The following is a 19,739-nucleotide window of genomic DNA, read 5'->3' on the forward strand; positions in this document are numbered from 1 at the left end:
ATGGAAACGCATGTCCAGCCTTCACGTCGTGCGTCTTGAAAGACTGACACATGCAGCCAAACAAAGATAAGAAGACAGAGAGAGCGAGAGAGAGAAAGAGCGTGAGAGAGAAGGATAGGGAGAAAAAGAGAGGGAGGGCAAGAGCAGACCGCTCTCTGTGTGAGCGAGCTTTAAAGAGTGCCGCGGGGGGTGATGGAGCAGCACACACGCCCCCGCAGCCAGGTTGGAGGAACTCCCCCTTCAGCACCTTGGACAGAGGCAGCGCTGCCCGCCGGAGATTTTTACTGGACGTGGGGAAGCGCAGGCTCACAGTCGGGTCAGCTGACGCCGCTCGTGGTAAGACACTTCTTGCTGCCAGCCCAGCCATCATCAGGGGTTTAGCGCCAACGAGTTACTTCATGAATATTGAAAAAAAAACCTTGCTCTGGGTGACGAAAGGGAAAAACAGGCCATCTTTTTCTTATTGTTTCTCCTTCCTTTTCCTTTTAAACTTTTTTTTTTTTTTTTTTTTTTTGCCCACAAGCGAAGAAACTTTACCCGAATCTAAAGAGGATACGCCGCAAAGAAAGTGTGATTTTTAGATCCCTCTCTCAGATTTTCTGAAGTTTTTATTTTATTATTATTATTATTATCTTTTTTATTTTTTTAATCACAGGGCGCGTCTTTTTTGAGACATTTTCTTTTTCTTTTTACACTTCTTCAAAGATGCTGCTTGAACACCCAGGGTCAAGCTGTCAAAATTCTGGAAATTTTTCCCGGTACAGTTCGGGTCAAGGTAAGTCACATTTCCTTTATATAATTGATTAGCATTAGATTTAATTAGAAACAAGGTCTATATTCGTGGAGCACACGTGTTCATTTTGGGCGTACTGAAGTCTTTAAGTGAATATGAAATAGTCAATAATGCAGCAAATCACACATGGGCCACAAACTCTAACACGCCTCTCACTTCATTATATCCAAAAAGAAACCAAACTTGCACAAATAGAGAAATTCATAAAAAAAAATGCTAAGAGGTATTTCTTTATAGAAAATGTATGAATTTTATGAATCCATAATGAGCAATCATTGTTGGAGGATCGCACGACCAGATGCCATGCGCCACGGCTGTCATTTCACACCACAGCCAGTAGTAGCCACGGGAGCGCAGTTATAACCCACGGCGGTTAAAGGCAGCAGGCTCTGAGCCGGACAGCATAAGCGACAGACAGCGAGCAAACGCAGAAAGCCGCTCCCATCCGCACAGCAGCCAGGCCGCATGTTCAACAGGTGTCCCATTTCTGGTCTGACAGGTGGAACACCTGGGGTCTGTTGGGACGAATAAGGAAAGAGATAAATTATTTGTTGTTGCAGACGTATGAGCTTCCCATATCAACGTTGTTTCTCAAAGTAAATGACAGGATATGAAAAGAATGGAAAATGCACTCTGAGACTGACTTTTAAAACGATTTGGACGATATCTCTTTTTAGTCGATTTGAATTCAACAAAAACAAATAAAACAACCGGATGTATTTGATCGTCTTTGCAACTTTCCCCAACTGACTGTCCATTACCCTGATGGCCATTTTATGGCTTTGTTGTCACATTACTGTTGACTCACCCCCTCCTCCCTCAACAGCATCCGATCAATATGACATAAGAAATATCTTATCACAAAGCTGAAAAGTAACTCTGGGACCTATGAACCCCACACCTTTCTCCGAAACGCCTTTCATATACTTCGGAAATGCAGGCAAATGGGGCATTGATTTTAGATTCATCAGCGGGCCCGGCCGGTTTGTGGCTCTACCCGTGATTTCCCAAGGCTCTCTTTTGTGCCAAAGATCAGTGTCAATAAAATTCATTGGGGTGCTGGCCCGATCAACATGTTATTGAACAGCCAATCTCTCCCCTAAACAAACACCTGTCTCTGAATGCTCGATTCACCTGCGTGCACAAGTAGGAGCATCATGAGTATTACTTGGATTTGTTTTTTGTTTTTTTTAATAAAATATTTTAGATTATGTCAAACGTTTTAGTTTATTATTATTATTGATAATAATAATAATAATAATAATAATAATAATAATAATAATAATAATAATAATAATAATAATAATAATAATAATAATAATAATAATAACAGCATTTATTTTCTTATTGTTATTATTTAGCATTTTTATTTTTTCGCTTCTAAGTAGTATGCTCTCACGATGTTTGGACCCAGGACACATCTTTGGACCAATAATAATGATGAATTGTTTGCAGTTTGTTCTATGCTGACATAAAACAAACCCAGTGGGTTGAATTTGCAATATTTCTTTCTAAAGTTAATTTGTTTATTATTATTATTATTATTATTATTATTATTATTATTATTATTATTATTATTATTATTATTATTATTATTATTAGTTTGTTTGGTTTGTTATTTGTTGTTTCTTTTTTCTTTACAGTTTAGACATAATTTCGATAATGTTTTGGTTACCTTATTCCTGCCTTTTCTACTACTTCGTAGGCATGAAACGGCACCATTTTTACCCGTGCTATATATATTTTTTTTTGACGTTGCACCATTACAATAAAAGACAAATTGGCACTTTTTATTTACTGATTTATTTCTTCATGCGATAACGTAGGACAATTCATTCTTTCTGTTTTACGTCCAGGTAAAACGTATCCAGTTCTCTCTCCCACAATAAAACCGATAGATTACAAATCAAACTAACCCGATATGAACTTGACAATTTAAAGAAAATTGTAGATTTTCCATCGACGTGTTTTTATTTTTAGGCAAATAAATCAAAAGAAGATGTGAAGGTAAGAAAGAAACACTTGCTGTTTTAATCAGCAGCTTTGGTTTGACGCCTCTCTGAGCGCTGAAGCTCCACTAGCTTCTTCTCCTCTTGCCTCCTGCTCATTCCTCTTCCGGGTGAGATAGTCGGTGGTTGATGTTGATCCATCAGCCTGTCGCCCAGGAAACGGCGCAGCCAGCGTAATCCGGCACAGGCTCAAAGACAGTGAAGCATAAAAAAAAAGCGTACTCCGCTGCGCCCTGGCGAGCTTTGGTGCGGGACACTTTGCTGGCCAAATTTTGAAACCACCTGCCGCGCGAGGTTTGCCGTGTATATATGCGTGTGGAAGTTCGAGCCAGACTTGCTTTACTATAGGGGTAAATCATGAGGTATGGAAGGGCATGCTGAGCGTAATTGTCCCAAAGAGGCACCAAGTAAGATGCTCCTCGCTCTGCTGTCACACAGTGAGGAGTTACGGAAAGGTAAAAGCCATAGGCACGATTTCTACATCTTTTGAAGTATTCTTTATTTAACAAACCTTTTATGTGTAAAGCATGACCCAATCTTCTAAATTGTTGATATGGGCTGGTGGGAGACGTCTTGATACGTTTAGTTTATTAAACTGGTGTGTGCAACTTTCATATTGTACAGCTGCAGGAATTTCATTTCCTGGAGGATCAGTTTTGATGATTAGAACAGCATAAAGAGCAGAGGCCATATGTCATTTTTGCACGTTGAGACAAAAATATTTACAGGATAAACATTTGACCTTTGATCTGCGTGAATTCAGAAGAGCGAATGCAGTTTGGTCACAGCTTGAATCCGGAAATGTCTTCTCCGGATTATGTTTTATTATTATAATCATTATTTTCATTTTTTGCATAACAAAGGTTTATTATATGATGCACAACTTCAGTCATGCAGAAAAGTGACCATTTATAATTACAAGTGTTCTTCCGGCAATTCAGAACGGCTTACCAAGGCAGAATCTGATCAAAAATTACCCCCCCCCCCCCCCCCCCCCCACACACACACACACATATATATATATATATATATATATATATATATATATATATATATATATATATATATATATATATATATATATATATATATATATATATTCTAATTTTTCTAGTTCTGGTGTTGCATATAAGGGAATAAACTGCTTGACCCCCGGTAGTGGTGTAAGCCGTGAGACCACAGACCTGCAGCTTTCTAGTTTTACGGAGCTGCTCTAAATTATGGATGACCTGGATACACCTGTTCCTGACGCCGCTTGCTGCTGCTGATGCAAGTAGAAATGGCTCCTCAATGTTTCATGACCTGTCCTCCCGCAGAACAATAGCGGCGCGACTCCTTGCAGGGGCTGCAGGAAGTGCTTGAGCTTCGTTTAATTAGTAATAAAGAGGCCGAATAACATCGTATCTGGCATTTCGGGTATCTATGTTTTTGCTTCAGTTCATTTGGTGTGGATTTATATGTTAAAGAACAGACGGTATCAAGGTTTTAAGTGGTTGCTTATTGCAAGGTATTGACTTTTTCTTCCCGCACCTTTACAAAACTACACCCTGGAAAATGTGACTTGTTCCTAAAGGCATTGATCGTTTTGTTTAACCGTGAAAATCTCCACCTTACTGTTTTATTCGGATCCAATTCTTAATTAAGCATAAGTTACAAACTATACATCCTCAAGCCCAATTAAATTGGAAATGTTTTAGAGAGTGTCACATCTGAATTTTATTTATTTGTTTGTTTAACCGTCTTCACCCCTTTTTACATTGAAACACATGAAGAAATCACAAACGTTGAGGTAATCCGAGCAATAACTGAATTATTCTGATTTCATCTCGCGATAAAAACAACTGAGAAATCATTCGAAGAGTTTACAAGTTATTTTCACCAGAAAAAACAAGATGTGAAAAATTGTCATATCGCAGTGACGTAGTAAATAACTAAACCTGACCAATCATCGAAAAAGCTTCTCACGATCACCTGGCACAAAAAAAATAGTTATGACATAATGTATATTGTCTTATGCATTTCGGGTTTCATTCATTCATTCATTCATTTATGTATAATTTTCTATTATTTAGACTTGATGTTTATGCAGGAACTCGGGCTTACACGTGGATCATATTTATTTTTATTTCATATTGTTATTATTATTATTATTATTGAGAAAGACCTATTTGCGCGATACAATCCCTATAATAAGCATACAGTTTCATTCGTATGTTTGTATTATTTCACAAAAAAGAATAATGAACGAATTTGTCACGTTTTTACCGTGAAAGGCCGCGTTATAGAAACAGGCGTCTTTTCTTTTACAGACATTCCCGGCCGTTGTCATCCAACATCCCGTGATTCCCGCTTTGCCTTTTCTCCGACAGAAATTCCCGTGTGCGCAGGCTGCAATCAGCACATCGTGGATCGCTTCATCCTCAAAGTGCTGGATCGCCACTGGCACAGCAAGTGCCTGAAATGCAGCGACTGTGAGGCGCAGCTGGCGGACAAGTGCTTCAGCAGGGGCGACAACGTCTACTGCAAAGACGATTTCTTTAAGTGAGTTCCCTCCACCTTTTTTTTTTTTTTTAGATGATCATTATAACTATTAATATCATTTTTGGTCGTTATTAATTAATTAAATAGTTAATTAATTAATGGGAAGCCTCTCGTGTCCAAAAGGAGATTTGGCACCAAATGCGCGGCCTGTCAGCAGGGGATCCCGCCCACCCAGGTGGTGAGGAGAGCGCAGGACTTCGTCTACCACCTGCACTGTTTTGCGTGCATCGTGTGCAAGAGGCAGCTGGCCACGGGTGACGAGTACTACCTGATGGAGGACAGCAGGCTGGTCTGCAAGGCCGACTATGAGACCGCAAAGCAGAGAGGTGAGCCGACAGACTCCACAATCGGATGTGCAAACGGCGCCGTCAGAGATGCTGTGCTGCACGTTTGGCAATGTTTGCACCTGGAGTTGTACGTTTGGCGCGGCGCAGAGGTCGTCTGTAACTGCGACCTACCGGCGATAGTCGCGTCATTTTCAGCAAATCAGTCATTACTAAACAGCAGAAAGTTGAGAAAAGATGAAAGGGGGGAACGGGAGGGAGCGGGGATTAAAAGTTTGCGCTCTAAGAATTACCTTCCAATAACTTTTGTGACACCAAATAAGGTTGTGAAGGAGTCAAAAGTACAACCTAGAAAGGCTGATCTGCGTGGGAGGGGAATTGTTCGCTCATGCCAGGCACAAAAATGATCTCTTTTTGCAAGACTGGCCCAAGTTATGAGCAAGCTTTGCGACTGTTTGGGGACTCCTGGTCGCCTGGGGCCCCTGGGAAAAGCTGTATGTCCAACAGGAAGTGTTGATGAAATGCACTAAAGAAATCCTTCATATTTTGAAAAAGACATTTACAGAGTCTCAATTTCAAGCTATAATTATTTTTGTTGTTTGTGCCTCAATTCAATTTTATATATGCATAATTTCAAACAAGCTGCACCAAAAAAATAAAATAAAATAATATATATATATATATATATATATATATATATATATATATATATATATATATATATATATATATATATATATACTGTATATATGTATAGAAACTTTCAAATAATTTGTAAATTCGAACCAACCTTCAAAATATGCTACCAAGATTATTTACAGATGTTATGCCGTAGTTTAAAGTGTTTGTGAGCCGATTGCAAACAAATACTGGCCTGGATGCCCGAGGACAAAACAAATAATACACACTGTATTACTTGTAGATCACTATAAATAAGTGATCTACAAGTAATACAGATCACTTAAATCTGTATTACTTGTGCCCCTAGATCACTAAGCTATTTTTCCTGTGGTTGGTTGTGAACATATCATTGCTCTGATCAATGTTTTATTTAACATGATTTAAAATGGAGCAGGTTCTCAGTGATAACCACTGCATCCCTTTTTCATTTCACTAGCCTTCTTTAGCTCACACTTTTGTGAATCCCAACAGGCTCATTCCAGGCCTGGGCAGGCCGAGCGTGGTCAGGGTTTTATCTCTCCATCTGTTTGTCTGTAATTTACATAGCTGATTTATGTGGGGAGTTAACACAAGTTTTTGCAAAAAATACACATGTTTATTTTGCTAATGACATGGTGCAATTACTCAGGCAGCATCCATTGGGGATGATGGTTTTTGCACTTTGCTGGGCACTTTGGAACAGATGTTCAGACAAGCAGCAAGTGTGTGTGAATTGCATTACTACAGTATAGTTTATAAACAGGGAGACACATTCTATTTTGTAAAATCTCAAAGTTGTATATTATAAATTAGCTTCTTGCAGCTATTATTTTATTAGCATGTTGCACACTAAGGATGCTCACGTAGAGTTTCTCACATCAACAGCAGTTTTTCATTATGACAGCAGCACAGAAAAAAACATAAATCCCACAGAGCATTTACTGTATGTATGCTTCACTTTGTGTCTGCTTATTTTTCTTCTGCTTACTGTTGAATTCATCTCCATTAATCTCATGCTGGAGCTAAAAAATCATAAAAAGCAAAAATGACTTTTAGGGTTACCGGAAGATTGCTCGTGTTTCTTGCAGAAGCAGACTCCACCGCAAAAAGGCCCCGGACGACCATCACCGCTAAACAACTGGAGACGCTGAAGAATGCCTACAACAACTCTCCAAAACCGGCCCGCCACGTCCGGGAGCAGCTATCGTCAGAGACGGGCCTGGACATGCGGGTTGTCCAGGTACAGTACATTATTCTCTATTAAGAGCTACTCCATTAGTGTCCTGACTTCATTATCAAGGGACAATTGAGGCTGATCTGGCACAGGTTCACTGTATGAACAAGTGTGCGTATAAACTTATAAGAGGAAGTGGGGAGGGGGGGATTTATGGCCTGATGTAGTAAAATGAAGTCGGCATGAAAGTCGACGTTTAAGTGCAAGTCTCGTTAACAATACTGAGAGGGTCCCCTCGCATATTGTCTGCTACTGAGGAGCCTCGCCGTCGGTTGGTTTAGGTGTTAGTCGTATATATTGTTTTATTTGCAAGGACAAAACTGGGGACAGAAGCCACTAAAATGCCCCTCATTATTCAGTAAAAGGGAAGGGGTGAAGAGGGTTCGCACAGGGTGGAATATCATTAAGAAGAATGTTGAGTTGCACGCTTTGTGCACAAGTGACCTGAATGAATTGCTGCTAAGTGTGAGATTAAGGATTCAAGTAAGGACAGTTAAAATTTAGACATTACAGTGAAAGCAGAGATGAGTTAGGATCAAAAATGCTGCAAAAAGTTTTAAATGATTTAAGGAGTCAAGAGGGTGGAGAAGTCTGGAAGGGAATTAATGATGTGATAAAGCAGATTTAGAGGAAACTGGTCCCAGGTCAAAGGTCAATATTCTTGTCTTGGTGTTTAAGTATGAAATGATCATTACGGTGTGAAAATCACTAGGTTGACTATTTTCTCTTTCAGATCAAGAGATTAATTTTGTAAAATGAATTAAATTAAATTTTTTTTTTTTTTTGATGAATCACCATTTGAAAATCAAGTGACATTTCAACTTATATTTTTACATCTTTTTCTATGTATTTTTTGGTAGTTTACCATTACATTTGCCATTTCTGACATCTTGCTTCTTTCACCCTTCAGGTTTGGTTTCAGAACCGACGAGCGAAAGAAAAACGACTGAAGAAGGACGCCGGGCGGCAAAGGTGGGGCCAGTATTTCCGCAACATGAAGAGGTCACGAGGAAGTTCCAAGTCTGACAATAACAGCATTCAGGAGGAGGGCATGGACAGCGATGCCGAGGTGTCCTTCACAGGTATGTTTTGTCTCTTACAAATAAGAAGAAGGTACAGACACATGGCATGTCTGAGACAAAGAGACTGAAACATAGTCATTATTTACATTTAGGTTCTTTGGTATTTACACTTTAAACACTTTTAGTATCCAGACTTGTCTTTTTCTTTCAGCATTATGTAAAATATTTGTTATTTTACAGATTTGATTGTGTATGACATGTGCCGTAAGGTTGATAGATACAGCTCGTTGCTGCTTTTGCTTAGAAATCTATTAAAGATTAAAAAAAAAGAATGGAGCACCAGCTACGATGCATCTCACACAACATCGCAGAAATGCAGATGTTGGTGGCCTAGAGCAAATGAAACAGTTATAAAAGGCAGTAGTGAGAATGAACATTGTAATATAATGGTGCATTTTTTTCTTTCTTTGTTTCAAATATCATCATGAAGTCAAAGTCACCAAAGAAAATTGCATTCAACACTGTGTTTTTGTAAAAAAAAAAAGATTTTAATTACACAAAGACATAGATTAAAAGGAGAAGAAAATAACACCTCCTCTAATTACTTTAACTAGCAAACATGACCTTTTCAAAAAACATTTAGACAAAATGAAGGGGATATATGCAAAATCTGCTCTTTGTAGCATAATCCATAATGTAATGACTGACCAAACAGTGACTTTGTTTGCCGTGTCTCCCTTAAAATATCCAGTTTTTCATCCAGTGTTCAGATATATTTTGCAGCTCTAATTGGCAGATAAGTTATGACACCCAAACATATTGAATCATCAATGACTCTGCTTTAGCCAGATAGGAACATGAAACAAAAGCTGCTACAGTATACAAGCAATTTGTCACTTCTGCTACGAATCCACAATAAAAATGTTAGAAATGTCCACCCCCACCACAGGAATGCAGTCCAATATTTGTTTCTAAAATAAATTAAATTTGGCACAAAAGTTTACATAACCGAATGCCTGATGTTTGCAAACCTTGCAAGTATATTCAATGTCTTCAAACTAATTTTTACAGATTTACACTAGTTTACCTTGTGATTGAAGCCATTAATCAGATTGACTAATGAACATATGTTTGCCTACACGTCAGTGCATAGGAGGAATAAACAAGAATCTGATGGGAATCACTATTGAAAATTACTTAAAATAAGGTCAAATAAACTGCTTCTACTTTTTTTTCCTTTCTTGATGCACAGATGAACCGCCCATGTCAGAGCTTGGCCACACCAACAGCATTTACAGCAGCCTGAGCGAGTCCTCTCCAGCTGTAGGAGGACGCCAAACTGGCAACAACCACAGCTCCTTCCCACTGGACCACAGCACTCTTCCCTCCCAGGACCAGTTCCACGACATCCGCTCCAGCAGCCCCTACGGCCTCCCCCAGTCACCAGGGTCCCTTCATGCCCTGCCGAGACACCAGCCTCTCATCACCAGCCTCGTTTACCCCGACTCAGGCCTTTCCATCATGACTCAGAGCGGCGGACCCGGCATCAACCCCTCTGTGAGAGTCTCCATGGGGGCAGCCAACGGCCCCAGCTCAGACCTCTCCACTGGCAGCAGCGGTGGGTACCCGGATTTTCCTGCAAGTCCTGCGTCTTGGTTAGACGAAGTGGATCACGGGCAGTTTTAATTCTGACAGCGAGAAACTTGACTCTGTTGTCTTCTGCTGGCATTCTTTTTGTGTTCTGTTGGACTGAAGAAATGTGGGACTCACACAAAGGGGCGATGTCTGTGTAAAGTAGCAGAACACTGGTCATATCTCACTTACAGCTGCCAGATTAATTTAATATATAAGAGAAAATAAAAACAAAAAAACTCTCCTTCATTTAAAACATTATAACATAAATTTTGCAAATTACCAATTTGTCACTAAATCTATTCTTTGTAAATGCCACTCTGGAGTCTTTTAAAGCAAACAAGCTAGTGGAAGAGGAACTAATAAGGTTAGATGTTAGACGTATATTTTTTATTTATTTATTTTTTTAATTTTACTTTTTGCTCAAATCCCATCATGCTTCTCTCATTTAACTTGATCACTTTTAGCGTGAAAAATCCAGTTCAATGCGTAGCATCTTTAAATGTCTGTTTGTTGCCAAATGTCTATACACTTAACATTTATGATCTATAAATGTGGAGACTTTATTTTTATACAAATCTGACTCTTGGACATAAAAGAAGGAGCTGGGCATGAAGACTTTGTACATTCTTGAAAAATGTAGATATCATGTTAAAATGGTACCGAGGGGTCCGATCATTTCTATGCATTTGTGTGTTCTCAAATGTGTCTCGTTTGCTTTGTTGTACCGGAAACCATCTCAAAGATGAACTGTAGAGATTGGAATTGGGGATTGGGATTGGATGTATATGTTTGTTTATGTGGAAAATGTTTTATGTATTATTTATTCCCTACTGTAATTATGATGATTCATATATAAATAGCAGGACTTTAATAAATTTCACACGTTACAGAACATGGAGCTTAGGTCTGTTTTGTCGGTCTGTGAAACTGCACATCTTACAAGTAGAGGATATCCAGTTTATCTTAAAGTATCTGCAGTTCCCTGCCATTCTGATAGTGAAACTAGAGAAAGCCTGCAGTTGTGCCTATGTCTGCAAATTGAGTATCTGGCTGCCTACCAGCACTGTATCAGGGGTTCAACAGCTCTTTAGTGGAGAAATTTGATGCAGTCAACTCATCAATTCAGAGATTACTGAGCCCTGTTTCCCCAAATGCCCCGATGGGAAAGGAATCTCCAATCCATTATCCAAGAAGGGATCGAGTGCCCCTCGTGAATTTCCTCATTTGTTTAGTTATTCAAAGTCGAGTTCAATTAAATAGATTAAACAGTAAATGTCTGCGTCACTGTGTTTACGTGAGTGGCCCGTGCCAGTACGAGTGTGTGCGCTTGCATGTTTATGCATTTCCTTTTAGTATAGTCAGCGTTCAGGCTCTGTGAATGTTTTTGTGTTGTCATGAATGCTTTCTTACATAATGTTTAGGTAATGAGTTTTACAGGCTGTTAGATTTATCCGCATTGGCGAGACATTCGAACGTGCTTTACAATCAGGAAAATAATTGTTTTTATTCGTCAAATATATTTTATAAAAGTTTTCTTTTTTTCAAAGGTGACAGGTTCTTACTTAATACCAAAATTAAAAATAGCTTTTAAAAAAACGTAACAGAAATAAATGCATTAAACGCATTCAGTCAGAATTAACATAATACAGAAAAACATTTTAAAACAAAAACTATTGAAACTCAGCATTATTGTCTCTTTTTGTTAATTGTTGTAGCATTTTGTAAGTAATCAAAGCTTTGCACATCTAGACCATTTATGCCTCTTTTGTTTGAATAAACATATTTTTCACATGCCATTTTAACAATGTCAGATTTTAGTCTTTTCCAAATATTAAGTGGTCACAGGTCGTTGCTCAAAGCTTGAAAATATTTTTTTTTAAACAACTTGGATTCACAATTTGTTCTTCATCACAGTGCAGCATATTTTGTATTAAAAAGAATTCCTCACGACATTGTTAGTGTATCCAGTATTTCATACAACACAATTGATCACATAGTATCCCTTTCTTTATGGACTTTATTTCATCAGTTGTTTAGGTGTCTAGCAAAGAAAGGACACTTTTTAATATTTTCTGGATATCCAGTTCACATGTATTCAGTTCACAAAAAGATTTTACATTGTACTTTAACCCAATGCTTTTCAATAATAACATTGCATGTGAATGAAAAGTTCAAATATAATAGAAAATTGAAGTTTTGCAAGATCTCTATATTTTTGTGAACGGGGACTTAATTGTTAAGGCATAATGACAGCTATCAAATCTTTGCACATCTAAATGTCTTGTGCCAAAAAAACCCAAGACAAGCTTTTTTGTTTTTCTGGTTCCTTCTGTGCTTTGACGCAGTTGTTGCCCTCAGAATGGCTCATAGTAATGCTGCAACAAAGCAACCTCAAATATTGTATGTTAAATCACTGATTTTAGTGCCTCTTTTGCACAATCTTGGAAAAACTCTTAATATCAGATTAGTTGGTCAAATCTCATAAATGTCCTGGTTTATGGAAATGTTATTTTAAGACTGTTTAGGCCATGTTATGTTATGATCTATGTAAACTTATGTTATGGGGTAGGGGTAGAGAATATTATAGTAGTTTAAGTGAGAACTATTTTATCGATAGTTTTATTTCAGACAGTTGCTCTAACTAGAAGTGCTTTAAAGATTGTATGTAATCAGTTTTTCTTTATTTGTTAGTCAGCTTTTGTCTTGTCCCTTTGTTGCGAGGCATATTTATTTGCTCAACAACAATATTTTATGTTAAAACAAAAATCTTTTTCATGATGGTTTACTCTGGGTTAAACTAAAAGGAAATATTTTAAAACATGACAAACACTGAGGAGCAATATTACATATTTTCACGTAGGTAAGTGGTGATTTCGAAAAACTTTTTTTAAAAAGTTGTACATGGACATTTTAGCATACATAATAAAAAGTGTATTACTCCACTTCCATGAAAATTACATATTTATAATAGCAAGATCCGCCAGTCCTTATTATGCTTTGTTTTTGAGTGCAACCTCAAACTTCCCCCTCAGGTTTCCACAATAAGAAAAGGATATTCAATTGACTCCTTCCAGCTAATGAGGGGATCATAGCAGGGATCATTGTTGCCTTGCCAAAAGCAGCAGGCGTGTAAACTGAGCCAGAAAAACTTTGGTAAAAACTGTAAAGAGGTGAGACTAAGGGCTCATTAATCCACTCTAACACCCACTTTGGTCAGTGAGGAGGCAGTTTTTAATTGAGATTAGAAAAGAGAATTTGGTACAGAGAGGAAGCTTTGTTTTTTTCAAAATCTATGAGCTCTTGACTGTTAAAAAAATAAGTGGTGAAAGTTAGAAATTTGGTCAAATAAGAATCCCTGAAGCACATTTTGGGAGCGATTTTGATTTATGAACGAAGTAATCTCAACAAAAACAGGCAAGGATTACCACGTTCCACTCTTTTGGATTGGGTTTAAAATCCACCTTTTTCTGAGAAAAAAATTAGATTAGGTTAGGTATGCAATTTGCCAGATGAGCTGAACAAGGTTGGTTAACTAATACAATCTTACCTATTGAGTAAGTGGTGGGAAGCTGGCGTGAGAAAAATGTGAGAAATAAAGGAGAAGGTAATGTAGGTAATTCAATACAATCTCGTTTGAAAGGAATGAATCACAGAACAATCCGGTTACAAAGAACTTTGGGAAGTGAATTCAAATGAGTACTAATTAGCTCAAAAATCTAACTTTAAAGGAATTATGAAGAAAACATAATTGTAAAACAAAATCTGTAAATGAATGATACCAGTTGAATTAATGATGGTATTTTTTTAGGCATGAATAAGTGTTGGTGCCGTTTTAAAAACTTGAAACGCCATATCCTGATATATTTGATTTTAAGATGTTAAAAATTAGCAAAAATACAAGAACATGCACTTATTATATTTGACCAATGTCCACCATAGACTCCAAAAATGAAGCACTGTGCACTTTAGGTAGGATTACACAAGAATCAACAAACATTCATAAGAGTTGCCTGCAGAGACAACTTATCCGTCCATTTAAGCTACAGATTCAGCAGCTAAACAATAACAGCTAACTTTGTCAACCTAATTTTTGGTTAAATATTTGCTCATCATTGAGTGTTTGTCCTCAGTATTTAAATTCAACATATTCTTTGACAAAAATTAGGTTAAAACAAGTTTTTCAAAAGAAGAGTAGGAACTTAGGAACTGAAAAATATTCAAATTACTGTGAACATTTCTAAGAATATTTTTAATATATTACACATGTAAATCATAATTTTACTGGATGCTAAGGCAGTTGACGTCAGCAGCGTTGAGTAAACTGTTGCTTTTAACTGTCCTTTCGGTAAAGGACTCTAAGACTGGCAGGACGCCTGCTGTCTCTCAAATAGAGGGCTCACACACAAACACACGCCCGCCACCACACGCCTACACACTCCCCAGCGTCATGTCAGCTGGTGCTGAGTAAATCAGCTCTGACAATAACACCTCCCATGGGTCCTACACATCACAGCTACAATTCAGACCTAATGGAGCAGCAAAGGAGGCTGGGAGGGGACTGCTTAGCTTGTGTGCTTTTGGGCATTCCAGTCTGTGCAAATGTATGAATGGAAGAGGGAGTGAACTTATTTTCATTTTGGAATCCCTGCAGGACTGGACCGATGAGAGGAGGAAGAGGACTGTGGCACAGAATTCAGTCAGTTAAAGGAATTTGTTAAACTGAATGACATCCTAATGAAGACTTGCTCTGTCCAACCAATGAATTGTACAAGGGAATGTTAAGGGGGAAAAAAGCCACAGTTGTTTAATTTTAGCATCTTTAAGAAAGTGAATTTTGTACACTTAAAGAGAAAGGCACCAACTCTCCATATACACATTCTCATATGTATGTGATAAGAAAGTTTGAAAAACACAGTTCAAAGACAGAGTGTAAGCACAGCACTGACCACCAACACAGGAGTTTTGTTTATGTTGCAGATTAATGGCATCTGCAGCTGCATTAGAGCAATGTAACTAATCAACATGGTCATTAGTGCGTGTTTTCACTGACAACTTTAATCAAATCCATCACAGCCCCACCTTCTTATTGCTTCCCACAAGCTGCATAATTATTTCTTCATTTCGTCCTCAGACAGGAATGCAATATTCAGTAATATGTCTGCAATGGCTGACTGAAATTCATTCGGGAACTTTCATATTAGAAATGTATTGGCTAATGGATCACACAGCTCTTCTTCATATTGCCCTGCATTGTGTTCATCTTTTTTTTTAATGAAAGCATTGACTATGGTCATTAACCATGAAGCATCAAAACACTGATTTTCATATTGCATGTCTGAAATTTGCAGTATGATAAAATTATATTTTCACTCAGTTTCAATACAAAAAGTATTTTACAGCTAATGATAATATTTTGTTGACTTTGACATTTTTTGAAGTGATCATCTGTGAAAAACAAAAAAGAAATAAAAAATCTGGAAAATACATTCCATTTATTAACATTATGCAGATTTAATTTGTTTTCAGATGACCAAATGTGAGTTTTCAACTCCACACTATTTGGTTTTATGCGTAATACATTTTTCCATCCACATTGAGGTTAAGGCATTAAGTAAGTTTCCTAAAAAGGACACTAAAAGAAAGCATAAAGAGATTTTTTTCATATTTTCCAGTAATCATAATTTGGCTAAATCAAATTACAATTAGAATGAATTACAATCAACCTGGTATCAAACAAGATAACCTGTTGGGAGTCAGTGTTGCTGTTGTATAAATTGGGTGTCATATTTAAAATAAACACATGCGCAGACAAAATAAACTCCCTACGTCTAACCTAACTGATCTAAATTGTGAAAAGGTAATTAAGGAGTTGTCATTATGTGATCTGTATGATTGGTCAACTTTCCCAGCACAAAGGAAAAGGCTTGGATGACACATTGCGAGTGACTTATAGAAAAATATGTGACATTTAGACTCATGCACTTCTATGACAAGTCATGCTGGTGGCTTGGAGAGCCTAACCAGCTGCTTAGGTTGCTTATGTTTTGGTCTGGCACTCTGCTGTGATAAAGACTCTTCTTAGTTTCTGCTGCTACTGTCAAAGTCTGAAAGGTTAGCAGTGATTACATAAGAAGTTGTTTTTTAATTTCAATATTTAATTTTAAAAAAATTATATTTCTACTAGCTTTTACATACTTACCACCTTTACCGCAGGGATTCGTAGCAACACATGTTTATATTTGCCTCACCCAGGGATAATCACCCTCCTTCTCATTAGCAGGTTTGGCCAAGCAAAGGGTCGTCTTGGGGCTTTTTGGTATCTATGAGGTGTTAACAGCTCCCTGGGGAAGGCTGTCTGGCTCTCTCATAACCCTCGACCTCCCCGCCCACGAACGCAACGCACTCACCAAACCACTCAGACTCACAGATGGTCTCTGCACCAGCAGCCAGCCACCACACTTTTCAATTACTGCTGCAGCCATTGCTCAACTGTCACCTCTCAGCGACGTGGCAAATAGAGGAAGAGGAGAGGGATGTTGGAGGAAAAAACATTCCTGGATGCACAAGAGCAGCAACGCAGCCTCCATGTACGCTGTCATCAAAGAGGGTCCACCTGCTGCAGACTTCTGTGATCTTTAGCTGGAGGAGGTGATAAATCACTTAGTATAATTGTTCTTATTAAAGGCAGGTTTTCAAGTGTCAGGCTGAAGAGAGGTTTTTGTTGGAGGAAATGGGAAAAGAAATGAATGATTCCATTAAAAAGAATTGTAAAAATATTCAGTTTAGAAAATGCCACTAACTTAACTTTGTTCATTTCTGCTCCTGTATTTCAACATTTTGCTCCTTCCTTTGAGCAAAAACCCCACAGAACTCGTTTTATTCTTTATTTATTTTATGTACAGTGTTTTTTTTACAGCAGAAAAATAATAACCAAAAAACAAAATGCAGGGTGAAAAGAATTTTGCAAAAAAAAATAAATTGATTTACAATTCCTAGTCCATAACAATACAAAAATGTGTTTTAAATTAAAATAAGTAGGAAAAACATTGCTAATTTGCAACATGATTATTGCATGATTATTTAGGGAGATAAATAATTTAGGGAGATAATATGTATGTAAATGCATTTTCATTACATTTATGCCAAAGTTAAACTGAAAAACTCATTTATTTTTTGATAAGACTTCAAAATTCTATCCTACGTTCAAAAAATATGAGTGTTTAGAAGAAGTGAATCAGGTCAGTATTTTGAGATAGCCTCCTTTACATCTAATCTTTATTTCATCTCAATTTCATTATTCATATTTTATGAACAATTAAATTATTCTAATTTAGAGCTGTCGTTTGGAACATGTTTTCTAATAGGTAATCATTTTGGGAAAACAAATGAAGATTGAGGAGAATCCGACAAATTCAGCTACATGAAATTACATTTTTATAATCTTTGTGCCCATTCTGTGTGGGGAATGTAAATATAAGTACTTAGTTTTTAATTTGATCTTGCTTTCACTGTCCTATTTGTCGAACATCTCCAGCCTGCCAAAAGGCCTAACCAACATCACCAAGGTCGGCATCATCATTCAGCAGCACTCAATCTGGGTTGGAACGTCTGTTCAAGCCGCTCTCCTTCTTTCCCTCTCTCTTTCTCTCCTGCAACACTTGTCTGTTGTTTTCTTTCCCCGTTTATTTATTTATTTATTTTCAAAATTGATGTCACAGGATTTCTGGAGAGACGAGTGGCGCTGTGTGTGTTGGGATGGGAGGGGGTGACTGCGGATGGAGAGGACAAGGGGGTGGAGAGGGCATACACTTAATCCCTGGGTCAAGATGTATTTATTGAAGATTAATAACGGAGCAGCAATCTCATCATGCTCTCGATGATTTTATAATTTGGTTTCTGAGGGTGGGGAGGGCGAGGAGAGAGATCAGGGACAAAGACAAGAGGGAGACGCAGAACTATTGTTAATACAGGAGCACAGAGCAGGGTGGTGAGTTTTGGAGAGAAGTACAAATTAAAATAAAAAATCAAGCAAATATTTACATATTTTTTGCCTGCTGGAGAGTCTTTACTTGAGCCTATCAGTTTGAGATGCTGTGATCAAGCCCAGCAGTGATTGTCATTTTGGATATCTTCTTTTTGATCATTTCGCTGCGAAAGTGAAACATTTTGCAAACCGTCCACTTTCCTGAATAACACACCACAGCTCAACACGATAGTCATGTTGGTATTCGGTGAATGCTCGGCATTTCCACGTCTTGCATATGTAGAGTGGAAGCATTAACCTCATTCAGCTAATGGATCCTTTGGGCTCTCAGGGCCGAGGCAGATGAAGATGCTGAGGAAGAGACACCTTTTGTCACCCAGCAACAGGGTGTGAAAAAGGATAAAAAGAGATACATTCAAAGCGAGGTTAAAGGCGCAGAGTTCAAGGTGTAGTCTTCCAACCAAATTTATTGATACCCCTAATAATGATGAGTGGATTGAATAGACTGTTTGTCCCTGACCTTTGTCATCAGACACACCTTATGCTACTATATCAAAACAGGCAGGCAGACAGATGTCTGAGCAGCGTGACATCCTGCGCAGGATGCCTCACGATGGTAGGAAAAGAAAGATGGAGGCCAGGAGGGAGGAGAGCACGTGGAGAAGACATGTTAGGGGATGAAGGAGTTGCTGGTCTGCAATTTTCATTGCAGAGGAAGAGGATGATGAAGGATATGAGAAAGGCAGAAAGGACATGCAAATCCACTGGTTGCATTGGAATCCTGGTTTAGTCCAAATTTACTATGTAAGTACATGTACTTGGATTTTGACATTTTGCACACAAAAAAATTAATTAATTAATTCTTGCAAAAGTTTTAATTTGTTGCATTTCATTTTGGATTTCATTTGCTAGGCAGGCCAGCAGAAAAAAAATGTTTTTTAGTATTTTTCCACAAAGATCAATCTGAAAAGTGTGGTGTTCATTTGTATTTGGTAAGACTTTCCACAGATTCCCAATTAGATTCTGGTCTGGACTTTGACTACACAGCCCAAACACATGAATATGCTCTGATCTATTGTAGCTTTGTGTTTAGGGTTGCAATTCTCAAAGATGGATCTCTGCTCTGCTCTCAGTCTTCAACAGCCTCTAACAGTTCTTTTTGTTGTTTTTTTTTCATAATTGCCCTGCATTTAATCCAGTTATCTTCCCATTAACTCTGATTGGCTCCCCTGTTCCAGCTAGGAAAAAAAGATTATACCCACACCACGTTGCTGCTGTCACATATAGCATTTTGCAGACAGCAAATAACGTTAGCCTGGCCTCTCATAATCGTCTTTATCTTCATGACTGCCATGACCCCTGCTTGGTTTGTGGCAAACAGCAAAAAAACAAATACTTCTTATCATTTTCTTTTAACATGAGCTTTCCTCTTGCCATTCTACTTCAAACAACATTTTTGTGGATTAAAGTTCATGATTATTCTATCCACAAATACGTCAACCTGAGAGGTGGATCAATGCAGCTCCTCTGACGTTACCATGTGGCTCTTTGCTATTTCTGTTTAAAGCTCTCTTCAC

The 19,739-nt window shown here is 38.0% G+C and overlaps 1 protein-coding gene across 3 annotated transcripts; it reads left to right on the forward strand.

Moving 5' to 3' along the window:
• The first annotated feature begins 223 nt into the window (after positions 1-223).
• Positions 224-11,056, forward strand: lhx3 (LIM homeobox 3). Of its 3 annotated transcripts, XM_005810055.2 has the most exons (7): positions 224-336; positions 706-775; positions 5,172-5,343; positions 5,467-5,669; positions 7,376-7,527; positions 8,432-8,603; positions 9,796-11,056. In XM_005810055.2, exons 2-7 carry the CDS (start codon positions 706-708, stop codon positions 10,227-10,229), a joined length of 1,203 nt encoding a protein of 400 aa, XP_005810112.1. In that variant the 5' UTR covers positions 224-336; the 3' UTR covers positions 10,230-11,056. The 3 variants fall into 3 exon arrangements, with proteins under 3 accessions (XP_005810112.1, XP_005810113.2, XP_023193771.1); XM_005810056.2 differs by lacking the exons at positions 224-336; positions 706-775 and adding an exon at positions 3,055-3,257; XM_023338003.1 differs by lacking the exons at positions 224-336; positions 706-775 and adding an exon at positions 3,055-3,257 and having other exon boundaries at positions 5,470-5,669.
• The last annotated feature ends 8,683 nt before the right edge of the window (positions 11,057-19,739 follow it).

The sequence above is a fragment of the Xiphophorus maculatus genome, chromosome 8 (assembly GCF_002775205.1).
Source record: "Xiphophorus maculatus strain JP 163 A chromosome 8, X_maculatus-5.0-male, whole genome shotgun sequence".
In the NCBI taxonomy this organism is placed as follows: domain Eukaryota; kingdom Metazoa; phylum Chordata; class Actinopteri; order Cyprinodontiformes; family Poeciliidae; genus Xiphophorus; species Xiphophorus maculatus.

What these genes read in the sequence shown, in the direction of transcription:
- lhx3 (XM_005810056.2), top strand. Translation starts at nt 3,167, where the DNA reads ATGGAAGGGCATGCTGAGCGTAATTGTCCCAAAGAGGCACCAAGTAAG. An exon ending in CAGTGAGGAGTTACGGAAAG is followed by an intron (nt 3,258 to 5,171) that starts GTAAAAGCCATA and finishes TTTCTCCGACAG; the next exon opens with AAATTCCCGTGTGCGCAGGC. An exon ending in TGCAAAGACGATTTCTTTAA is followed by an intron (nt 5,344 to 5,466) that starts GTGAGTTCCCTC and finishes CGTGTCCAAAAG; the next exon opens with GAGATTTGGCACCAAATGCG.